Source organism: Balaenoptera musculus, chromosome 16, assembly GCF_009873245.2.
Source record: "Balaenoptera musculus isolate JJ_BM4_2016_0621 chromosome 16, mBalMus1.pri.v3, whole genome shotgun sequence".
In the NCBI taxonomy this organism is placed as follows: Eukaryota; Metazoa; Chordata; class Mammalia; order Artiodactyla; family Balaenopteridae; genus Balaenoptera; species Balaenoptera musculus.
Genome location: NC_045800.1, coordinates 38,298,910 through 38,321,894, shown reverse-complemented (window position 1 = coordinate 38,321,894; position 22,985 = coordinate 38,298,910). Strand labels below are relative to the sequence as shown.

The 22,985-nt window shown below is 36.6% G+C and overlaps 1 protein-coding gene across 5 annotated transcripts in view; it reads right to left on the bottom strand.

The window, feature by feature from the left end:
- RNLS (renalase, FAD dependent amine oxidase) overlaps positions 1-22,985 on the bottom strand; it is a 307,477-nt gene that overhangs the window by 73,225 nt on the left and 211,267 nt on the right. For all 5 annotated transcript variants that reach the window (XR_005016864.1, XR_005016863.1, XM_036829130.1 and 2 more), the window contains exon 5: positions 16,238-16,411. Coding sequence is in view for 3 of the 5 variants with exons in the window: in XM_036829130.1 (XP_036685025.1) it covers positions 16,238-16,411 (174 nt within the window). In the remaining 2 variants the exon portion in view is untranslated. The remainder of the gene's footprint in view (positions 1-16,237; positions 16,412-22,985) is intronic.

Genomic DNA, 22,985 nt, shown 5'->3' with positions numbered 1-22,985 from the left:
TCATGAACAATTTCTCTGTAGCATGCACTGCTGTTTGATAGCATTTTACCCACAGTAGAACTTTTTTCAAAATTGGAGTCATTCCTCTCAAACCCTGCCGCTGCTTTATCAACTACGTTTATGTACTATTCTAAATCCTTTGTTGTCATTTCAGCAGTCTTCACAGCATCTTCACCAGGAGTAGATTCCATCTCAAGGAACTACTTTCTTTGCTCATCCACAAGAAGCAACTCCTCTAAGTTTTATCGTTAGATTGCAGCAATTTAGTCAAATCTACGGCCACCACTTCTAATTCTAGTTCTTTTGCTATTTCTACCATATTTGCAGTTATTTCCTCCACTGAAGTATTGAAACCCTCAAAATCATCCACTATGGTTGGAATCAACTTCTTCCAAATTCCTGTTGATGTTGATATTTTGACCTCTTTCCGTGAATTACGAATGTTCTTAATGGCATCTAGAATGGCAAATCCTTTCCAGAAGGTTTTCAATTTACTTTGCATAGATCCGTTAGAGGAATCACTATCTATGGCAGCTGTAGTCTTACAAAATGTATTTCTTAAATAATAAAACTCAAAAGTCAAAATTACTTCTTGATCCATGGGCTGCAGAACGGATGTTGTGTTAGCAGTCATGAAAACAACATTAATTTCATTGTACAGCTCCATCAGAGCTCTTGGGTGACCAAATTCGTTGTCAATGAGCAGTAATATTTTGAAAGGAATTTTTTTTTTCTGAGCTGTAGGTCTCAATAGTGAGCTTAAAATATTCAGTAAACCATGTTGTCAACAGATGTGCTGTCATCCAGCCTTCGTTGTTCCATTTATAGAGCACAGGAAGAATAGATTTAGCATAATTCTCAGGGCCCTCAGATTTTCAGAATGGTATATGAGCACTGGCTTCACCTTCAAGTCACCATCTGGATTAGCCCCTAACAAGAGAGTCTGCCTGTCCTTTGAAATTTTGAAGCCAGGTGTTGACTTCTCCTCTCTTGCTATGAAAGTCCTAGCTGGCATCTTCTTCCAAGACAAAGCAGTTTCACCTACATTGAAAATCTGTTGGTTAGTGTCGCCACCTTCACTCATGATCTCAGCTAGATCTTCTGGATAACTTGCTGCAGCTTCTGCATCAGCACTTGCTGCTTCACCTTGCACATTTATGTTATGGAGATGGCTTCCTTCCTTAAACTTCATGAATCAACAACTTCTGCTAGCTTCAAACTTTTCTTCTGCAGCTTCCTCACTTCTCAGCCTCCATAGAATTGAAAAGAGTTAGGGCCTTGCTCTCGATTAGGCTTTGGCATACGAGAATGTTGTGGCTGGTTTGTACTTCTATCCAGACCACTAAAACTTTCTCCATATCAGTAGCAAGGCTGTTTCACTTTCTTATCATTTGTATTCACTGAAGCAGCACTTTTAATTTCCTTCCAGAACTTTTCCTTTGCATTCACAACTTGGCTGACTGTTTGGTGCAAGAGGCCTACTTTTTGGCCTCTCCTGGCTTTTGACATGCCTTCCTCACTAAGCTTAATCAGTTTCAGATTTTGATTTAAAGTGAGAGATGTGTGACTCTTCCTTTCAGTTGAACACTTAGAGGTCACTGCAGGTTTATTAATTGGCTTAATTTCAATATTGTTGTATTTCAGGGAATAGGGAGGCCTGGGGAGAGGGAGAGGGATGGGGGAAAGGCCGTTGGGTGGAGCAGTCAGAACACACACATTTATGGATTAAGTTCACCAGTTCACCGTCATATGGGCACAGTTTGTGGCACGCCAAAGCAGTTACAGTAGTACCATCAAAGATCACTGATCACAGATCACTATAACAAATATAATAATAATGAAAAAGTTTGAAAAATTATGAGAAGTACCAAAATGTGACACAAAGACACAAAGTGAGCAAATGCTATTGGAAAAGATGGCACTGATAGACTTGCTTGACACAGGGTTGTCACAAACCTTCCATTCGTAAAAAGTAAAATATCTGCTAAGCACAATAAAGTGAAGTGCAATAAAACAAGGTATGCCCATATAAATAAGGAGGACAGACCTAGGAGACTGATTTCAAAATAGAGAATTGTTTCTACTTCTTCAATGGAGCAGATATGGCCTCAGAGCTTATTACTGTCCCTTTAAAACAAGGTATATGTTTATATCCCTGTAAGTATAACTCAAGGAGTATTAAAGACCTGACTAGGAATACTGACCAAATGAAAAGACAGTGTCCTACAGAGATATCGATACTTCAATTCCACAAACATTTGCAGAAATAAAATAACAAGGACACAAGAGAATATCAGATTAAACACTGCGGAAATTTTGCTGATAAGGAATTCTAACTTTTTATCATTATGCTGGAATATGTTTAAATATTCCCTGTTAAAGGTAAGCAGTAGAAGAGCTGTCTTATTCACCTGAACACCTAGAACAATGTCTGGTCCATAGCTGAAATGCAATAAATATTCATTGAGTGTATGACTGATGAATAACTTGTGGAGACAGACAATTTGGGGAGCAAAGAGAACATATAGATATTTCTTTTCTTATAAGGAGCATTCCCTTACAGTCAAGTTTTGGACTATAATATTTTACTTTTGAGAGGAAATGTACCATAGAATTCTTTTAAAATGACCAAAACTTATAGATTATATAGAAAAACCATGGTCATAAAATGAAATTATTACAAAATGAGCATTTTCCTCTATTACACATTAAAAGTCTTTGTAGAAAAGTGTCTGGGGGAGACATGAGAGTAAGACCCTAAAGATTACTAACAAGTGAGAATACTAACATAAATGAGGTAAATTAAAATTTAAGAAAAGCTTTTTTAATTTGGTAAAATATATCATCTATAGTATACCAATATGTGTGGTTTCTAGTACCTTCATATAGCCAATTTTGTTTAATATTAGGAAATATATTTGAACTATTTTTTACACTCTCTGGCAGAGACAGTTCATTCTCACTAAATACTCCATGTGCTCCCTGACAATTCCTAGTCTATGTGGCAGTTAAGCTGGAGCCATATAACTAGTCTTGGTCAGTGGACATGAGGGGAAGTGAAGTGTGTTCCGTCTAGTCCAAGGCTGTTAAGAGCTATGATGTGCCTTCCATTTCTTTCTTACCTTCATGCTGACTTTAGGGGCTCATGCTTCAGTTAGCAGATCTACAAGATGAAGTAGAGATGCCCAACCTGCATGCGACTTTGTGTAAAAGCCACAATGTGTCAGCCACAAATGCCTTTGTAGTACCAAGATTCTGAGGTATGCCTATGAATTACACATCCCTTATTTCAAGCGTAGAACTTTAAAAATGATATACCTTGGAAATCAATGGACTTAAAGCATTTCATATTTTAGATCTGAGCCCAAATTGTTATCTTTTGTTTTCCTCTCTCATGTTTTGATTAGATCTCATTAACTCATTATTCATTTAACACACATTTAATTGAGAAATTACTATATGTGAAGCACTGTGCCATGTGCTGGAGATACAGAGAGGAGCAAAGCAAATTCAGTCTCTCTACTCATGGACCTTACAATATGAAGGTGAAAGAGACATTAAACAAATGATTACACAAATCCGTGTGTAGTTACTGAAAATTAAAATATAAGGTGTTAAAGCAAGAGTATAATAGGAAAACCTAATTAAATTAGGAATTCAGGAATGGCCTCTGTGGAAGTAACATTTCAACTGAGACAGTCTAGGCAGAGAGAACAAAATGGACCATGGTCTTGAGTGGGAAAAACCATGGCAGGAATGAGAGGTGTGACTGGAGAGCTAAGTAAAGGTAGGGAGGAAGGAGCTAGTGAAATAGGCATGTGCTAGACCAGGGGCTGGCAAACTAATCTGGCCTCCATGTGTGTTGGTAAATAAAGCTTCACTGGAACATAGTCACGCCCATTCCTTTATATAATGTTTATATCTTGTGTGACACCAGCAGAGCTAAGAAGTTGCAACAAGAGACCGTATGGCTCACAGAGTCTAAAGTATTGACTAGCTGGCCTTTATAGAAAAAGTTTGTGACCCCTGTATGAGATCCTTCAGGATCTTGTAGGTCATGATAAGGATCTGAGATTTAATCCTATATGAAAAGGGAAAGCAACAAAGGGCTTTAAGTGGGAAAGCAAATGGCATAAACAGATGTGTTTGAAGAAGATCATTCTGGCAATGTGACAAAAGAACTGGAAAGGGGCAAGTATGGAGAGACCAGTTAAAATAAGATAGTGCTTGGGTTGTGACAGCAGTGATGAAGAGAAGTGAGTTCAATGAAAGAGAAAAAAAACGCAAGGATGATTCCTGATTTGGGGCTCAAGGAGCTAGGAGACTGGTAGCTCCATTTTTAGAAACAGAACAAGTTCTGAATTTCCAAGGCAGGCAATCAAGAGCCAGCGCTTCACATGTTAAGTTTGATTATAACATATATAGGTTTTTTTAAAAAAAGGAATAAAATAACTCTGGCTATCATATTCTGAATTCTACTTGCTTTCCAGGGCTGGAATAATCTTTCCTCTAAGTTCCTTGCAGTAATTCCTTTAAAAATTCCATAGATTCTACCCGTTTAGCGAATGGGGCCACATTTAGTGGGACTGCTTATATTTCAGCATCTGTTTGGGAGAAGTTTTTTCTTTGGCTAAGACCTCCCAAGTTTTAGGAAAACATCTATTTATCATGAGACACAAGGAAATTTTCAGCCTGTTGCAGCTTTTATTGGCACTGCCAAAAGGAAAAATGGAAGAGTTTCAATAGTCCTTTAATTGGGCCTACCCAGGTCCCCAGAGCAGGCGATTTGTCCTAACTCGCACTTGGTGTTCCAGACCTCGCTGGAGTTCTTCCACAGTGTGTAAGAAAGCCCTGGTTTTCTATGATGACAGTCAACTAAAATGTGCCACTTTCCCAACACTCACCAGCAATAAGCAGTCATCCCTTATTATACATCGTTATTCTGGCCTACTCAGCATCATGCCCTATATGAAATTTTGTGTGTTGAGTGGTATTATGATTGGACTCTTTTCCTGAAATTGGGCAAGCATACTGGTCTGCTCTAAGGATATCACTTTATCACTGTAGTTGAGTAATTGGGTTCAGCTTTAGATTTTTAACTGCTCAAAAGGATACCATGACCAGAAGAAATATATCTCTGGGTTGGAGGATTTGGCCTAATATCAGTACTTTGCTCTAGTTCATTTGGGGCATTAAAGAGAAAGTTTTGCCTTGACATTATAAAATGTTGAATTTGAAAGACTGAGACTAATCAGATGAAGTTTTTATTTATGATGTGTCAAAATATTTCTGGTCCTTTTGATAGAGGAAATTTACTGGTTTACTGTAGATATTCTTATCTCCTTTACTAATAAGACCAGTGAAATTATCCTTTCTGTTATATTTTGACAGGAAAAAAAAATTGAATCTGGGTATTTTGGCCAAAGTTCTTAAATCAAAGGGACTATAATCCTTTTAACAATATCCTTTATGATATTGTGAGCTACTCCTAAGAAACCAATATTATGAATATAGATAGTGGAAAAGGGAACAAACAGGCATTTTATTTTTAATAAAAAAGAGTGGATTAGGTTCAAATGAGCCCAAGGTTCTAAAATGCCTTTCCTGACTCTTTTAAATAAGGATATAGAATATCAACAACAAAGAATTCACTAGGTATAAGTATAATAGAAATCTATTTCAGTGAGGAAAACTATATTTTAAATTCAAGGATGCTTCATTCTTACAAACATGAATTTGGAATATTTTATACTGAAGAATTCCCCTAGTCCCACAGATCAGTTATAAATATTAATGGAATTTCAATAGATTCTTTTCAGATTCCGATGTTTAATATTCATTCATATTATGCAGGGAATTCAAGGTCCTGTGCAGTACATGTAGATGCTTCTCATTATCTAAATGAGCACATATATGAAGTCTGTAGGGGCAATGATTATTAAAAATAGCAGGGTCCACATATGATCTTAAAGGGCATATCAAAGCCTTCTCAGCTCACTTAATAACAAGAAAGTCATTGGTAATAAAACCAAAGGACTCTTTAGGCTGAATTGATTCAGTTATGTCACATCTGGGCAGAATGATGGATTGGCGATTCTGGACAGAGTTAAAAATGCTAACTGATATAAAGCATTTATGAAACACAATGAAGTGATTTCCTGTGGTGAGATTCTGCAGTCACACTTTGAAACCTGCTCTCGAATTAGTCTCAGCCTTTGATTTGCTGACAACTTACTTCATAGTATCTAACTCCTCTCGGATATGCTGGAGTGTAAATTTTGGGGGAGTTATTCAAAAAGGGATTTGAGATTCCATAAAAAGAAAGAGGAACCACATTTAATTTAATGTTCTCTGAGTTTAACACCTTATTCGGGAAATGAGATATTGTTTAACTACCCTAACGTGTATAAGTGTTATTATTTTTAACAGAAGATAATATAATTTAACTAAACTTGCACTATTGGCATTATCTTCCGCTTTTTTCTTTCTCAAAATGAAAAAAAAAGTTTATATAGCTGATAGACTGAAACCATAAAATAATTTATGTGACAACAACTGTAAAGACAGAATTTACTGTGTGCCTCCGGTGTGCTAGGCATGGGACTAGGAGTTTTGGATATACTATTCAACCCTTATTACATTTCTGGGAGACACTATTAACTTTACAGTACAGATAAGTAAAGCTCAGAGAGATTGAGAAACTTACTCATGGTTACAGAGCTATTAGGTTGAATCACATGAAAATGCTGGTATTTGAACATTTTAAATGACAAAGACAGCAATATAATATAGTTCAACCTAATTCTAAGTATAGAGTTATAATTTGAAACTAGGTTTGTGTGATTGCAAAGTCCATGGAACCATGGAACAGAACCATACTTGATAACACTGGTTATTTTTGACCATCCATGATAATAAAAACCAAATCATGAATTATACAATAAGGAATTCACCACTTACCAAGCTTGGGTTAAAATGAACTCATCATTTGTGGCAAGGTTCCTATGCAAGATATCATTTTAATTCCATTGAGATAGAAAAAAGAGATAACTGCTAAACCATGGAAGAGGAATGGCACATTTGCAGAGCTTATCACATATTTTCTAAGTTAAATATCTCAGCTGGAGCACAGTTGTTCTTCAACCAAGTATTTTAAAAAATCTTTCACAAAAAGAATGGTGGGATCCTTTGAAGTGTAACCTTAGAAATCAAGGTCTGTGTTACAGGGCATTATTCAAAGCAGATGCATATTCCCTAGAGACCATGGTAAACTTGTTACCAAGAATACTTGGATCTCTTTGGGAAGACAGCTTGATAAAACTTCCAGGTCTTACTGGCAATACCTCTGATACTATGTAGTCAAGTATTCCCCATGTAATAGGCATGGGACAGGGTCTCCAAAAGAGGTTTCTGATCATTCTAATCGCCAATAGCTCACATATGTTTTTTCAACAGCTTGCAGATTTGGCAACTAGACAGCTCATTCATTTTATATGAGGGCAGTAGTAACAGATACCTAGATTGTCTTAGGGGTGAACAATTTGCTGACTGCCATTACTTTTCCTTGCCTGCTAAGTGGGTGACCAGTACTGAAGTATTAATTCTCAATGTTATTTCGGAACAAGGGAAGGGCATCTCAGAGCTGCATAAAGGACGACTGGCTCAGCAAATATTTCCTGAGCACCGAATACACACTCCTGTTATGCCACGATGTTAGAGTCTATCTCTTATATTTTCAATCTTGATGAAGATAAGAGGGATCAATTAATGGATAGCATGTGTGATAGACAGCAGCATGTATTCCCGCTAAAGGAGAGAGCTGCTAATCTGGAGAAAGCAGCAGCTCTGCAAACAGGGCATATCAACTCTTTAGCCCATGAGACATTCAGATTGATCTGAGGAAGAATTCTTGACAGTGAGAAAAATGGTGAAATCTTTTCTGAGGGAGCTCTAGGCAAAGGAAAGTTTCCATCTCTTTGGTATAGTGCTGTTGTGGTCCCAGATAAAAATGGACCAGAATGAAGACCTGTCAAGCTCTCATCCAGTTCAACAAGTCTTTACTGTCTCCCAGGACCTGAGGCTCACAAGCTGTCTGAGAGTTACACAGTTTTACAAGACTATTCTCAATCTGCAGAGGTTTTGAGATGCCTCCAGAATGATGAAAACCAGGCCCTTGTCTGGGAAGCAGAGCAGAGCACATCATTTTGAGCCCTGGCTTAAAACCCAGGGTGTTGACAGCTTCACTTCAGGCTGCAGTAAGGACTTAACTTCAAAACATTCAGTCCCATAGAGAGAGCATTTTCCCAATTTCCAGCTCCCTCAACAGATTGACCTGGCTGCAGGTATTATGGAAACAGTAAGTTGAGCTTGCTTTACTTGAGGTCCAGAGGATGAGGAGTTCTGTCTGCATTCAAAATAAGGTTCTCAAACAGATGTGAGGTTTTTCCATAGAGACAGCAGACTCCAAATCTCTGCACAGGAACTAATGTGAAGAAAACATAAAGTTCCTAATAATTTCACCCTAGATATTCCAAAAAAGTGTCTGGACTATGTTGATTTACAAAATAACTCTCCAATAAAAAGCTCCCATCGATTTAAAACAATTGCTCAATCCAGAACCACACTGAGGTGGTAGGGACTTGTGGGAGGAGGGTCACAAAGTAAATTATATAGCAAACAAGTTACAAGTCTACATAGCAATCCCTCAGGTCAAGCCAGAGTCTCTACTACTCTATGTAGTATTCTCTTTCCTCTTTCCCTTCTCTGCTCCTTGCCCTCCCCTTAGTCTCAGAGTGTCTGAAATTTTTTCCTCAGTTAAGCAAAACAATTTAGCTCTCCTTGTTCTCACTCTCAAACTGGCATCTAATCTCTCCTAGGTGCTTGGCAGACAGAAGAGCCATCACTTAAAAGGATCATAATTACAAATAGCAAAAATTAGATGTCATTACATTTAATACAGCAGCGCCTTCATTACACGATAGCTACATACCAAGTGACTTGACTTTTGTTAGTGAAGAGGTCAGAGGGACTGTGGCAGTTCCTACCTGTGCACCTCTGCTGATTTTTCCCTCCTTGAGGTAAACTGGCCTTCCTCACCTCCTTACAAAGCCAACGGAGGGTTTTCCCTTGCTATTGCCTTTCTAAATTGGCAGCAATGATGGCAGCCTCTCAGTTTTTCTGTTGTTCTCATCTATACCCTGTAAATTTCAGATCCATACATTTATTCATCATAAACAGTCATCTGATTCTCATTCCCCTCTTCTCCCCCTAATAGTGGATCCAAACTACACTCAGTCACCAACACATCTGGCTCTTGTGTTCTGGAGGGACTCTTGGACAACCTGAAGATCTTTTGTAAATCTCAGCCTGACAGCCACATGTTTAGGCCAATACCACAAGTGAAAATACCACTCTCAGAGGGCAGGGCAGGCAGAACACAAAGGTGGGATGCTGGCACAAGAAGAGACCTGCAGATGTAATGTTCAAGACTCACTTCTTAGTGTGGATGCTATATACATCTGCAGTTTGGAATTGTTTATAATTACAGAAATGCCAGGCAGCTGTAGACTCTAGACTCTTTACCCTTTTGCTCACTGCTTCCTGGACATTTCACAACTTATTTGTATTTATTAAACTTTTTAGCAGCCCCAGGAGAAAGTTAAATAATAGGCTATGCTAGAGTTTCTGAGTTTTTCATGGATTTAAATGTTCCATAGTCCCCATTTTTCATTTCTTCACCTGAAGAAAGATTATTAGATTCATGTTGACAAAAGGTCCCAGGTCTTAAGCATCCTTTTAAAAGATCATAATATCGTCACGAGGCAGCATGACTCTCCCCAGTTTTGATCATGCATGTGAGTTGTTGCTCTCTATACTCAGTGCATCTGTTTATATTTATGAGGACTCATACTTGACTCCAAGTCACTAGTCCAACAGAGCCTCATGTATCAATTTCCTTCAGAATTTCTCATTTGAGTAGATGTCATAAACATTATGTTTCATGAGGGCAGAAACTATGGAATCCTCATTTCCAAGCAGAGTGCCCAGCACACAGAAGCATCCAATACATATTTGTAAATAATTATTTGACCGAATAAACTGAGAATGGAAAACATATAAATAAAATATTTGTGAATTCAATTTTTCTGAAGGAAACTTCCATAAGATATATATTTTTTCCCAGTAATACACTCCTTAGGATATTTTAAAGGTTTATTTTTGATGTTACATATTTAGCTGCTTTTCCACTTTCCCTCTGTCTCTGGCATTGATTTTCAGACTGAGTTCACTTGCTTGGCAAGTGGGAGGACAAGTGTTATCGTGGATGTAAATCTTTCCCATTGAGGATAGCTTGATAGGGAAACCAGAGGCTGAAAGGGATCTGTTGGTTTTTACTTTGTGTGCAAATGTTCTCCTTACAAAATGGATTGAGTTATCTCATTTTCTAAAGAAAACCCATTTTTAAAAGTGGCAAATGTTACATGAAATAAGAGTAATCTATTTTATAATTTGTCCCTATTACTTTAAATGACAACATATGATATTCATTTTTATGTATACATGTTTTATGTAAGTACATTTATACATTACACACATACATATATATGTGTATATATATACATATATATATACACACACACACACACACACATATATATATATTTTCCTTTCTGAGAGAGCAAGGAAAAAGATTTGATATTACAATCCTGTATCATTCTGTGGCATCACTGTAACAGTGAGATGGATATTTGTAATTAGTATTTGACTGCTGTTTATTAAATTGCCTTAACAGATTCATATGGACAGCATCAGTTACATAACTGAATTACAAATGACTATGTCTATAACACAAAAAACACAATATTATGAATTTTGTAACTGGTTACTGCTTGTTATTTTAAGATGATGATTGCTATTTTATCTGAAAGCTCTGCTTCTGGAGTTGATATTTTAAAGAAAAAGCTTGAACTGGAAACCTGACAGTTTTTCATCATCCCAGGTCTTTCCCTTTCCTTTTCTCCCCCTCGTCCCTTTTTCTTCTCCCTCGTCCTTTTTTGTTCAACTTATAAAGTGTTACCTATCTGGATTGCATTTTCTGCAAATTTAAGGACAAATAATTGCACAACGTTTCAAATCCAAAAGCAGATATTTTGTGTGGTCAATTGCATGGCTATCGCTTAGTTGGAATAATCATGTACTCCCTTAAGTGAAGACAAGGTGACTGGATTTATGGCCCCAGGCCCATCCCAATTATTTACAGAATTTCATATTATGCTCCTATCTTTTATAAAGAGTTGATGTAACAAACAGTTATATGGAATAATCTTTCTGCATCTTTTGTAAAACAGCCTTTAAAGGCATTATGCATTATATTAGTGTTTGTTACTCAAGGATCCTAACAATACAATCCTTGAACGTATAAATTCCATGTGATGCAAAAGTTTGTTCACTTGTTTTCTTTTTGGATGAGTCGGATTGTTTCCTTTAATGAGATATTTAAAGCTATGTAATTATGGTCATTGGCCATCACATTTCTAGAGTTGCGGATTGTATTAATCCGTGTGGTAGGAGTGTGCGAGTAAAGGAGGAACACACAGGAGTGTTTTCCCTATACAGGAGATAAATGTCTTTCACTTGCCCACTGCTCCCTATGCCCCCTGCATGACAGACATTGCCAATTGTTGGTAGAATCCTCTTTTACTGAGTCTAGACACAGTCTTGGAATTGTTCTTAGTTTTTGCCCCAGGTGATGATTACCTGTTAAATGATTGGCACCTGTGTTGAAATCTATTTATCATCTATGTAGGCCTAATCTGCCTCTTTCTTAGGACTTATGCTAAGTGCTCCAGCAGAAACTGGCTAGATGTTCACCAACCCACTTTTTATTCTTCCTACACGCATGGGTAGACTACGATTCCAGCTTTCCTTCCAAATAGGTATGGCCACATAACTGTTCTAATCAATAAAACGTGACCCCTCCTGATATGTACCATTTCTAAGTCTAACCCTAAAAATATCCTATGTGCTCTCCTCCATTCTTTTTCTCATCCACTTGTTTGATTCCTATGAGCACAGTGACTCTATAAGCCACCTGAGGAAGCTGGTAGAGTCAAAGGGTGGAAGGAGTCTGGGTCTCTGAGTCACCTCTTTGATGAAAGCTATCTTCCAATCATAAACACCTGTTTGGGTCTTATGTGAAGAAGAAACAGACTTCTGTTATGTTCAGGCCATTAAAATTTTTGATTGTGTTTGTTACAAAACCTATTGTTACAAAACAAGGGTCATACAAGATCACATCATTAGCAAGTTTCAGAGCCAGAATCTGAATCTGAATCTTTTAAAGTCCAAATTCTTCCCACAGTGATAATCTTATTGATAATTTAAAATATTATCCATGTTAATGATAATTCACATGACCTTATTTCGGAACTTATTTCAACCTAAATTGTCTCCAGTTATAACCCTACCAAGTTTTGAGTTCATCTGCAACAAGTCTTCTTGCACCTCTAAAAAAACTCAGTATCTTCCCACTGATGACTTCAGGACTAGACTTCCCCATCCTCTCATCTGGCTTACAATTCCTGCCCAAGTACGAAGCATAAACGGTGACATCAAGTCAGGCTTTCTCAAGTGTGTCCTGGGGAACAATTTCTGTGGGACGTTAGCAGGTTTGGTGCCTAAATAAAATATTCCATGGTCAAGTACATTTGGGAAATTCTAGATTAAATAAAGTGAGAAGGTGTCTTCTCTATAGGAATATTTTTTAATAGGATAATATGCCCTGAGATTCTCTAAAATAGGGGTAAAGTCAGTAGCATTTTGCAAACTTATTTGATGACAGAGCCCCTTCACAAAGAGCATATCAAGGAACTGATGTTCCATTGAACACATTTTGGAAAGCACAAGCCTAAGTGTATTGGGTCATACCCATAATCACTGGTATGGGTCTAATACATCTTGGAATTTAGCCCCTCTGCCCAAGGAGACTTTTGTTTCTGGTTTGTGTACTGTCTATTCCTGACATTTGACAAATGATTACTTCTTGACCTTTGTCTGGTTTGGGCTACTAATCCTGTATCCTCTGGCTCTCTTCAAGACTTGACAACAGACTTTATTTTGTGGACAGTTCTGCCACCCTTTGTCTGTCTTGTTGCTGCCCTACCTGACAGAACACAAATGTTTCCCTTCATTGATTGTGTATATTTATAGTATTAATTCTTGGTTCAATCGAACACCCCAAATAAAGGGTAGAGTTGGGTAGTGTTAGTAACATAAAGAGACAATTCTTACTGGCCTACTTAAATATCAATGTCAATAAAATACAGTGGAGTTACACTATATGGACATTTATATTATGTGAATTCAAGTAGATATACTTAGCACCCTGGCCCCAGATAGTGAGAAAAAATAGTTTAAATGCAAGGCAGTTAGTTAGATTTTATGTTAGGGAATGCCATTACTGGGGGTCTCCCTATATTTTAAAACTTGCATAATCCAAAATTAATTTTTCATAAAACTGACAAAGGAAGGAAGGTATTTCTTTGCTGTCTGAAACGGCACCACCATGGGCTGTAGCAAAAACATGGTTCCCAATTCACCTGGCCCTCAAGATTTAAAACTGTGTGATTGTTAATATAAAAAAAGATTCTTTTGGTATTTCTATTATTTCAAAAGCTGCCAATCTTGTGAGAATTTATTAATATTTTTATGTTGTACTCTTTCAAATTTGCATAACTCTGATTTTATAAATTGCTACTACATAGTAGTGTGGGTGCTTTCACTCACCATCCCACTCCATTTGCACAGCGATTTAATCTGTTAGGAGATATGACTGCTATTTCTTTCTTTCCTGTGTGCCTTTCATAGTAGAAGATATCACTCTGTCCTATAAATGCAAACCAACAATTTCATCTGGCCTCACCCGAATAAACTGAAATCTATTGAATGCTGGCAAAATGCTATACTGAATTTACTGAACATTATGTTAGTCTCCAAAATGTCACGTAGTTTTAAGATATTTTCAAAGATAATTTTGAATATACATGATTCTTCTCTTTATGTGCCAACTTTACAATTTTATCTCTCACATAAGATGTGAATCTACTTGAAGATAATGGACATTATTTGTTGCCAACCCAGCATCCATTATTCCCTTCTTTCTTCCTAACAAACCCCTGTTTTAGTCAGGTATCTACCCTCATATGACTAAAGGGAAGATGATCCTGATACCAGTTCCAGGAGTAGATCTTGATTTCTCTAGGGTTGTAATGGTAGTCCCACCCTCCTTGCCAGTGATTGGTTTCGGACTGGTTGAGTCACCCAGTTATGACCTATGAGATGCAAGATAGTCAGTTGAGGGGTTTCTGGAAAGATTTCCTTAATTCTCAGAAAGGGACTGAGATAGTAATAGTCCCTCTTCTTCCTAAGCATGTTGCTGGGTCTGGATGTGACTCCAATAGTTATTGCCATCTTGCCACCAGTCCTCTGAGGATGTCAACATTAAGAGTGGAAGAGAGCAGAGATGGATAAATCCTAGGTCCTTGAAGATGTTGCTCTGTTATTGAATCAATCAGTCATGAAGTCTCCCCAACTTCCTCCTTTTAGATAATATTATCGGTTAGCTTGGGTTGCCATAGATTGGATGGCTTAAACAAAAGAAATTTATTTCTCTCAGTTCCAGAGAAGGCAAGTCCAAGATCAAGATGCCAGCTGATTTGGTTTCTGGTGAGGACTCTCTTCCTGGCTTGGAGACGGCCTGCCTTTTAACCTTCTCACTCTCCTCACATGGCCTTTCCTTGGTGTATGCCCAAGAATAGAGTTCTCTCTCTTTCTCTTCCTCATTTTATAAGGCCAGCCTTATAATTAGGATTCCACCCTTATGACCTCATTTAACCTTAATTACCTCCTAAAAGCCCTGTCGCCAAATATAATCACATTGGGGGTTTAGGGCTTCAACATATGAATTTGGGGGGGTACAATTCAGTCCATAGCAGATAATATAACAAATGTCCATATGTTGTTTAAACAAGTTTAACTTGGTTTTTCTGTTATGTATTACTAAATATACCCTAACAGATGTCATATCTTATGAAGCAATACACAAAGGATAATGTCTAATTCATGACATATAACAGAAGATCAAGGGCTATTTTCCTTTTCTCAGAACAAAGCAGTTGTCGAGTTAAAAATGGTTAGTCCATTGCTGTTACAGGGCATTTCATGAACTGCTGATTGTACATATATGTGGTATCATGTTAACATAAACAGTCCAGCCCTTAGGGAGTTTTAAGTTATAAAAGAAACATTTTTCTAAGATCATGTGCTCTGATATAAAAACCATACTCCAGCCCAGTTCTATCATTATAAAGTTCTGGCAAGCCAAGAGACATTAGTTGGTGATTTTATCAGGCAAGACTTCTAACTAATGCTTGATGAAACCATCACTGCACCATAAAACACCGTAACAAATTGAAGTGACTATTCCTTTCAAGAATTTAGTCATTTTAGATCATTAACGTTTATTCCACAAAAAGCAATTTCTTAGCAATCACTACAATCCTACAAATAAGAATATACTTTCACCTTTATGCCTGAAATGAATCAGTTATGTTTATTCTTGCAATTCAAATCTAATTTTAATAACTATCTTCAACAAAGAAGGTGGAGTGTAGACTTTATCCCATTCTAGTAAAGCTCATGTGAAACATTTTACCTATTATTTTAGTTACATTGTACACAAAGTAATTTTATGTAGTTTTCCAGATGAAAATTAAATAAATACAATTACATTGAAGTGAAGGATTTTCATAACATAGTAAAATTCACTTTTTATATCTAGCCTGGGAAGTGGAAAGAGCAGCACTCGTCAAATTTTAAAAACAAAACCAAACAAACAAAAGCAAACTCCACCGAGAAATAAATGATGAGAGATAAATTTGCATATAGGTGGATCCATATTAAAGCAATAAAACTTGGGCCATTTTGAAATCTTAAACCTTCTGACACTATTTTCATAAACTCAGTAATACAAACCATGTGGTGAATGATTTTCTGAAAAACTTTGCTGGTTTCACTGTGTATTTTATTATTGGCCAAATGTGACATTAAATTTTATCCCCTGTGGCTTGGAGTTAAATGCTTGCTCTGTTCAGAATGGCAACACTCAATTAAACAGCATTTTTCATGATCTACACCCACCATTGTTACTGTATTTAAGGGAAATAATGGGGGTACTGACCTATATTGCGTTTCTTATTATCAATGGAGATGAAGCGAATGCAGGGATTACTGGTGATGTACTGCCCAGCCCAAGGGACATCAATCTTCGTGCCAGCTTCATAAAAGAGGCCCAGCGCGTAGCGAGAGGAGTAGCTCACAGACTCCAGTTGCTGCCTTTGGCATTCACTAATTACTGTGGAAGAAAAAGTACAGGGCATCAAACTTTAAATTATCATCCTTTCTTTTAGTACATCAAATACAAAACTCCTTTAAACCAGTTCCAACTGTTTCTACTGACCCCAGCTCACTTATGATGAATTTTGAAAGGTAATGTAAAATAGCATCAGCTCTAATTTCTTTGCAGAGTGATTACTGTCCTTGGCACACTTGTTTTCATCAAGCTGTAGGTCCAAACTCTTTAGACTGGCATTTAAGTCTCTCAAAATCTGACACCAAGTTGCTTTTCTAGCTTTGTGTCCTACTTATTATTCTGGGACTGGCTGGCAACATTATAGATTCCATACACTGAGCAGGGTTTTTGCCAACACTTAACACAAGCATTTCACCCTATCTTAACAACCGCCGTATAAGGTAGAATATTATTCCCATGTTACCAGTGAGGAGACTAATGCTCCATCTCTTATGGACCTCTTTAAGTTCTTCCATGTCATACAGTCATTTGTTTGCCTGTCATCTTTCTGTCAGTGGACTATCATAGTTTCTTTTCTGTTATAGTCCTCTACCCTATTAATCACAGAAATACAAAGGATGAAAGTATAAAAAGATAGAAAGGCAAACACAGACATGCACAGTTAGTTAAAATGTAGGAGGTAAATAATCAACAAATGGAAAGACTGGGAAAGGAATTAGGCAGGTTTGGGTTCAAATCCTGACTCTACCACTTACTAGGTAGGTGACCGTAGTCAAGCCACTTAATCTAATTACAGTCCTTTTGTCTGTAAGTGGCAAAAATAGTACAGGATGCATTAATCTGTTGTGAGGATTACATGAATAATGCATAGCACAGTGCTTGGCATATGATAAGTGTTCATTAACCATTTTTTCTATTATAGAGAGAAAAATATTTAGCAAAATGGGACAATGTTCCATCCTGGGATGAAGAACGAAAAGACTTCCCTCACGTTTTAATTTCCATATCCACTCTTCCTACCTTTAAGGGTCTCAGGGAGCTGCTTGTTCATGTACCACATTAATAATTTGGGTTTCAGAGAAGGCAATAGTTCTATTCTGAAGGCTTAAGTCAAGCCAGTTCAGAAATGGAGCATATGAAAAATTCCCATTTAATTGGTGAAAAATATCCTAATCTAAATCAGTAGGGATTGGCAAACCTCAAGGATGGGGGTAACTTTAGCTAAACCTTAGAGAAGTGGCTTTAGGAGGAAGAGAGAAAACAAGAAGGATACTCAAATTATTTAAGCACAGTAATAATCCTACACATTATCACAGCATATTCTTGGCTACAAAACATTTTTAGAACTAAGACCTCATTTAATGTTCACAAAAGCCCTGCAAGATTTACCATTCTAATTTTACATCTCTGTGAAGCTGAGATTCAGAGAAGTTAAGTAACTTGCCCTAGGTTACACAGCTTCCAAGTCTGTGCGGTCAAGATGAAGCTAGAATTCCCGCATCGGAGTCATGCCCATCTTCTTTACTCCACACTTCCCCTCCTGATCTGTAAGTCTGAGCTTCAAAATGAACTTTAGCATTTCTTTCTCTTCTGACATTAATGGTTATTTTGCACTCAGAAGTAAAAGCCATCATTCCCTTTAACCATCATTTTCTGTCTTATTAAAAGATTTATCTACTTGATGAACAAATGATCTTTTGACACTGGCCTTGTTACACTCAATGTATCCTGGGCTTCATTTTATTATTTACTCTACTTTTAGAGTTATGGGGCCTGATATTATGCTTACTGCTTTCTGAGCTGGAGGAGGCGAAGGAGACTAACACTTGCAGTTGAGCACGTATTGTGTATTTGGGAGGTTATCACTAAGTTTCCCATTTTTTCAATTAAAAAAAGTAAACCTACAAAACAGTGAAGTCAGTTATTTAGCAACTGAAAGGGCCTAAAACTCTTTTTTGAAAAAAATTTTTTTTTTCTTTTTACCAAAACCGAAGGGTCAACTAGGTTGACAACCAAACTGGACCTTTTCCTCCCCGCCACACACATTTGCACATTTAGCTAGTTTTTAGACAAGCTGCCAAGTGGCAAATCCCACTGGGAAGACTTTGAAAAGGTAATTGATATCTATATAGAAACAGAGGTTAACCTTAAACACCCTTGTCTGCTTCAGGGGCTCTACAATTCATTCTGAGAACAGTGAGGTGAGACTTTTGACTGAAACAATCTCAACTTCTGAACATATTCATTTACAAAAAAATTTACCTTCAGGGCCCAGAAAGTTTATAATTGTTGCAGGACCTAACAAAATGGTTTTATTTCGTTTGAAAATTTTTTTAATGCAAAATGCTGGAGGGAGCAGCCCTAGGTCATGGATACATATATTTTGGCAAGAAAAATAATAGGTTCTTTACTATTGTGTATTCAAAAGGGCCATATATCCACAAAATGAGGCTCATATAAAAGTGCCTGATTCCAATACAATGAATCTTTACCTGGACGTCATCCTCATTTAATTCTGAACCACTAGGATTATATAATCTCTGTAATTATACACACACAAACACACATACATGTATTATATATATATATAATATATTTTATGGCTATCTGATGTAAATAAAGTGGCTCTAAATTGCATTGAATGGGGTAGTTTACATTCATACTTCTGCCAATTAGGAGAACTGTCCTTATCCCATTCTCCTTGTGCCTATGCCTGTGTGCGCACACATGTATGTACATGTGGGTATGGGGGAGGGGAAGAATAGAGGGAGAAAGAGAAAGAGGGGGGAGAGCAAAACAGAAGACCTGAACTGTACTCCTGAATAACATCAAGTGAGTAATTTCATTTTTTTGTTTTCTAATGTAATTTCATTCTTTTAGTCTCCTAACATATAAAAGAGGGCTAGACATACATATTCTGTCTTATTTCCTATGTGGTTTGGTGATGATCTCATTCATTCATTCATTGCCTACTTTATAATGCCAGGTATCGTTCTAGATGTGAGGGATATAATAAAGAAAGATAAAGTTCCCTCTGTCAGGTAGCTTACATACTAGTGGTGGAGAGACCAGTTATCAATAAATAACTAAGTAAATGGTACGTCAGTTGGTGATAAGAACTATAAAGAAAATTAAAGCCAGGTAAAGGGATAAGAGTGACAGGTCTGCGTAGTGAGGCTACTTTAAATAGGCTGTCAGGGATATATGTCTCCTCCGAGGATTTTATTATGATTGACAGGGGAACCATTACTACTGGTTATAAGCCAAGGACAGATATGACCTGGCTTCTGTTTTAAAAATTATCATTCTGGCTATAGGTGAAGATTGCAGGGATGCATGAGAGGAACTGGGGCAAACAGCTATTGCAGTAGTCTTAGATGGGAGGTAACAATAGAGAAGGTCAGAAGTGGTTACATTTTGGACATAATGTGTGTGTGTGTGTGTGTGTGTGTGTACATATATGCATGTATAAATACATACCTTTGAATTATATATATTTTATAAATATATGTGTGCATGTATTATATATATATGGATGGCACATACACACACATACATATATATAATGTAATTTTAATTGAGGTTTAATATACCTACAGAAAAATATGCCTTGAATTTTCATAAAGTGAATGCACCAGTATAATCACCAGCCAGACTAAGAAACAGATCATTACCAGAACCCCAGAAGCTACCTTCTTCCTCCTTTACGGTACTCCTTGCCAAGCATAATCAGTAATCCTGAATTCTAACACCATAGATTAGTTGAGCTGTTTCTGAATGTCACATAAGCGGAATGATGTTGTATGTCCTCTTTGTGTCTGGCTTCTTTCACTCAATATCATGCTGGTGATATTTTAATTGCTGTTACATGTAGCTGTACTTAATTCTCCTGTGGGATAGTATTGCTTGTATGTATCTACTACACTTTATCCATTCTACTGTTGATGGACATTTGGATTGTTTGCAGTTTTGGGTGATTACAAAGGTACTGTGAAGAACATATGTATGTGCTTCTCTTGGGTATACACTAGTATAGGAATTCCTGGATTGTGGGGTTCCCTTATGTTCAGCTCTGGTAGCTACTGCCAAATGGTTTTCTAAAGTGTACCAATTTGTACTCCCACCAAGGGTGTATGAAAGTTTAGTTGCTCTACATCTTCATCCACATTTGCTACAATCTGCCTTTTTAATTTGGGATGTAGTGATATCCCATTGTGGTTGTAATTTGTGTTCCATGACGACTAATATTTGGAAGCTTTTCCATGTTTATTTGGATATTCTTTTATGATTGCCTGTTCAAATCTTGGCTTATTTTTCTTCTGGGTTATCTGCCGTTTTCTTATTGCTACGTAGGAGTTCTTTATATATTCTGGGTATGAGTCTTATATGTGAATTATAAAAGCTTTTCCCCCCTCAGTAGCCTGCCTTTTTACTCTCTTAATAGTGTGGTTTGATGAACAGAGTTTTAATTATAATTTAGTACAATTTACCATTTTTTCGTTTATAGTTAGCCCATTTATGTTCTGTTTAAGGACTCTGCTTACTCCAGGGTCTTGAAGATATTCTCTTATTTATTTTCTCTCAGAGCTTTATTGGTTTACCTTTCATAGGATTTTGGATATATTTTGAAGATAAATCAGCCAGAATTCCTGTTGGCTTGAAAAGGTGGTGTGAGGGAAAGAGATCAAATGAGAATACATGGGACACTACTTCTCACCTAACCTAGTTAATAAACAACAACTTTGTTGTTCTATAATTTTTAAAGTTACAATATAAAAATAAGACACTACATTATAAGCAACTTGAGGAAAAAGACTGTGCCTCATGAGCTTTGTGTGTCCAGATCCCAGGACAATGACTGATGCAATGTGGGCATTCCATAAATAATGATAAATACATATCCATTTTAGAATATTTGGAAAGTACACATAGTTATAAAGAGGCAAAAGGGAAAATAATAATCACTATATTCTCATTACCCAGAGAAACAGCTATCAATATTTTGACTTTTTTCCTTAAACATGGCTGTGACCATATCGTACATACAATTTTATATACTGCATTTTACAAAATATCTCATTGTAAACATAATTTTTAATGCCCCCATACAATTTTAAGGAATGGATGTTGTGTAATTTGAATTTAACCATTTCATTAATGTTGTACATTTGTTTCCTTTTTTGTCCATTATAATTAAAGCTGTTATGTACATCTTTGTGCATAGATTTTTATTTACCTTTCTAATTATTTCCTTAAGACAGAATATTGGAAATGGAATTACTGTTAAATTGACATTCAGAAAGATGCATCAATTTACACTTCCAACAACAGTGTATAAAAGACCCATTTCACTGTTTCCTTGCCTGTGATTATTACCTTTTCTCTTGATAACTTAATAGGAAAAACAGATCTCATTTTAGTTTTAATATATATTTCTTTACCGACGAGACTAAACATTCTTTGTATATCTACTAGTGCACATAGTCTCTTTTGGAAAAAATCTGTTCATGCTGTTCTGCTAATTGGTCTATTAAATTCTTCATGTTTTTAAGTTGATTTTTATCAATGGGTGATATAGAGATTCTCCATTTGTTGTACATTTTAAAATTTTTCCTATGTGCTGTTTAATTTTTAGTATTGTATATGATATCATAATATTTATTTAGATAATCTATCTGTTTTCTCCCCTTCCTTCCTTCCCTCCTTCCCTTCCTCCCTTCCTTCCTTCCTTCCTTCCTTCCTTCCTTTCTTTCTTTTTCTTTCTTTCTTTTTCTTTCTTTCTTTCTTTCTTTCTTTCTTTCTTTCTTTCTTTCTTTCTTTCTTTCTTTTCTTTTCTTTTCTTTTCTTTTCTTTCTTTCTTATTTCTGAAGGTCTGTGTTTTCATAAAAAAAGTACTGCTCTCTACTGAATTTCTCCTTACCGAAGGCTGATGTTTTTTGGCATGACAATGAATATTTCAATATTCATAGTAAAACAAACACCTTTTAGCATTAACTTGGCATTCATTATCAATATTGTAGTTAATGGTAAATGTTCACATTGATGGTCACTCTGTGCTCAAAGCAGTAACCTCCTTCTAGAAGTTTTGTTGTTTATAGCCAGTTATAGAGGATTGCTAATTTCCCAATTTGCTACCATATATAAAGAATTTCAGCTCAGGGACAGTTGAAGTTAGGAAGTCAATTTGTATTATAATTATTTAAGCTCTGCATCAGGGGATACTGGCTGCTCTTGATTTGCTTATTATTGCTTTTATCTTTTATACTGAATTCCAAGAATGTCAACAAGTTTTATGCACAAATTCAATTCCCAATATTAGACCATCTAGTTCTGTGGGTACATGAAGCCAATAGTATTTTAGCCAGAGTAGCTGGTTTCTCTTTACTCAAAGTGGTTGTAGAAATAGTGTTGAAAGACCCATTTTCCATGAATAGTTCTCCTAGCAGGCCAGTAGAGTGTGAACTTTTACTATTCGTGAGTCACCCCTCTCGTGTACAAGCATCCCAGAGCCAGTCTTGTTTCACTTCACCTGGAATAAATTGAATGTTCACGTGGACTCTGTAGGTATAGAAGTCATAACTCCTGGAAGCACATTTTCAAAAATAGTTTTCTCAAG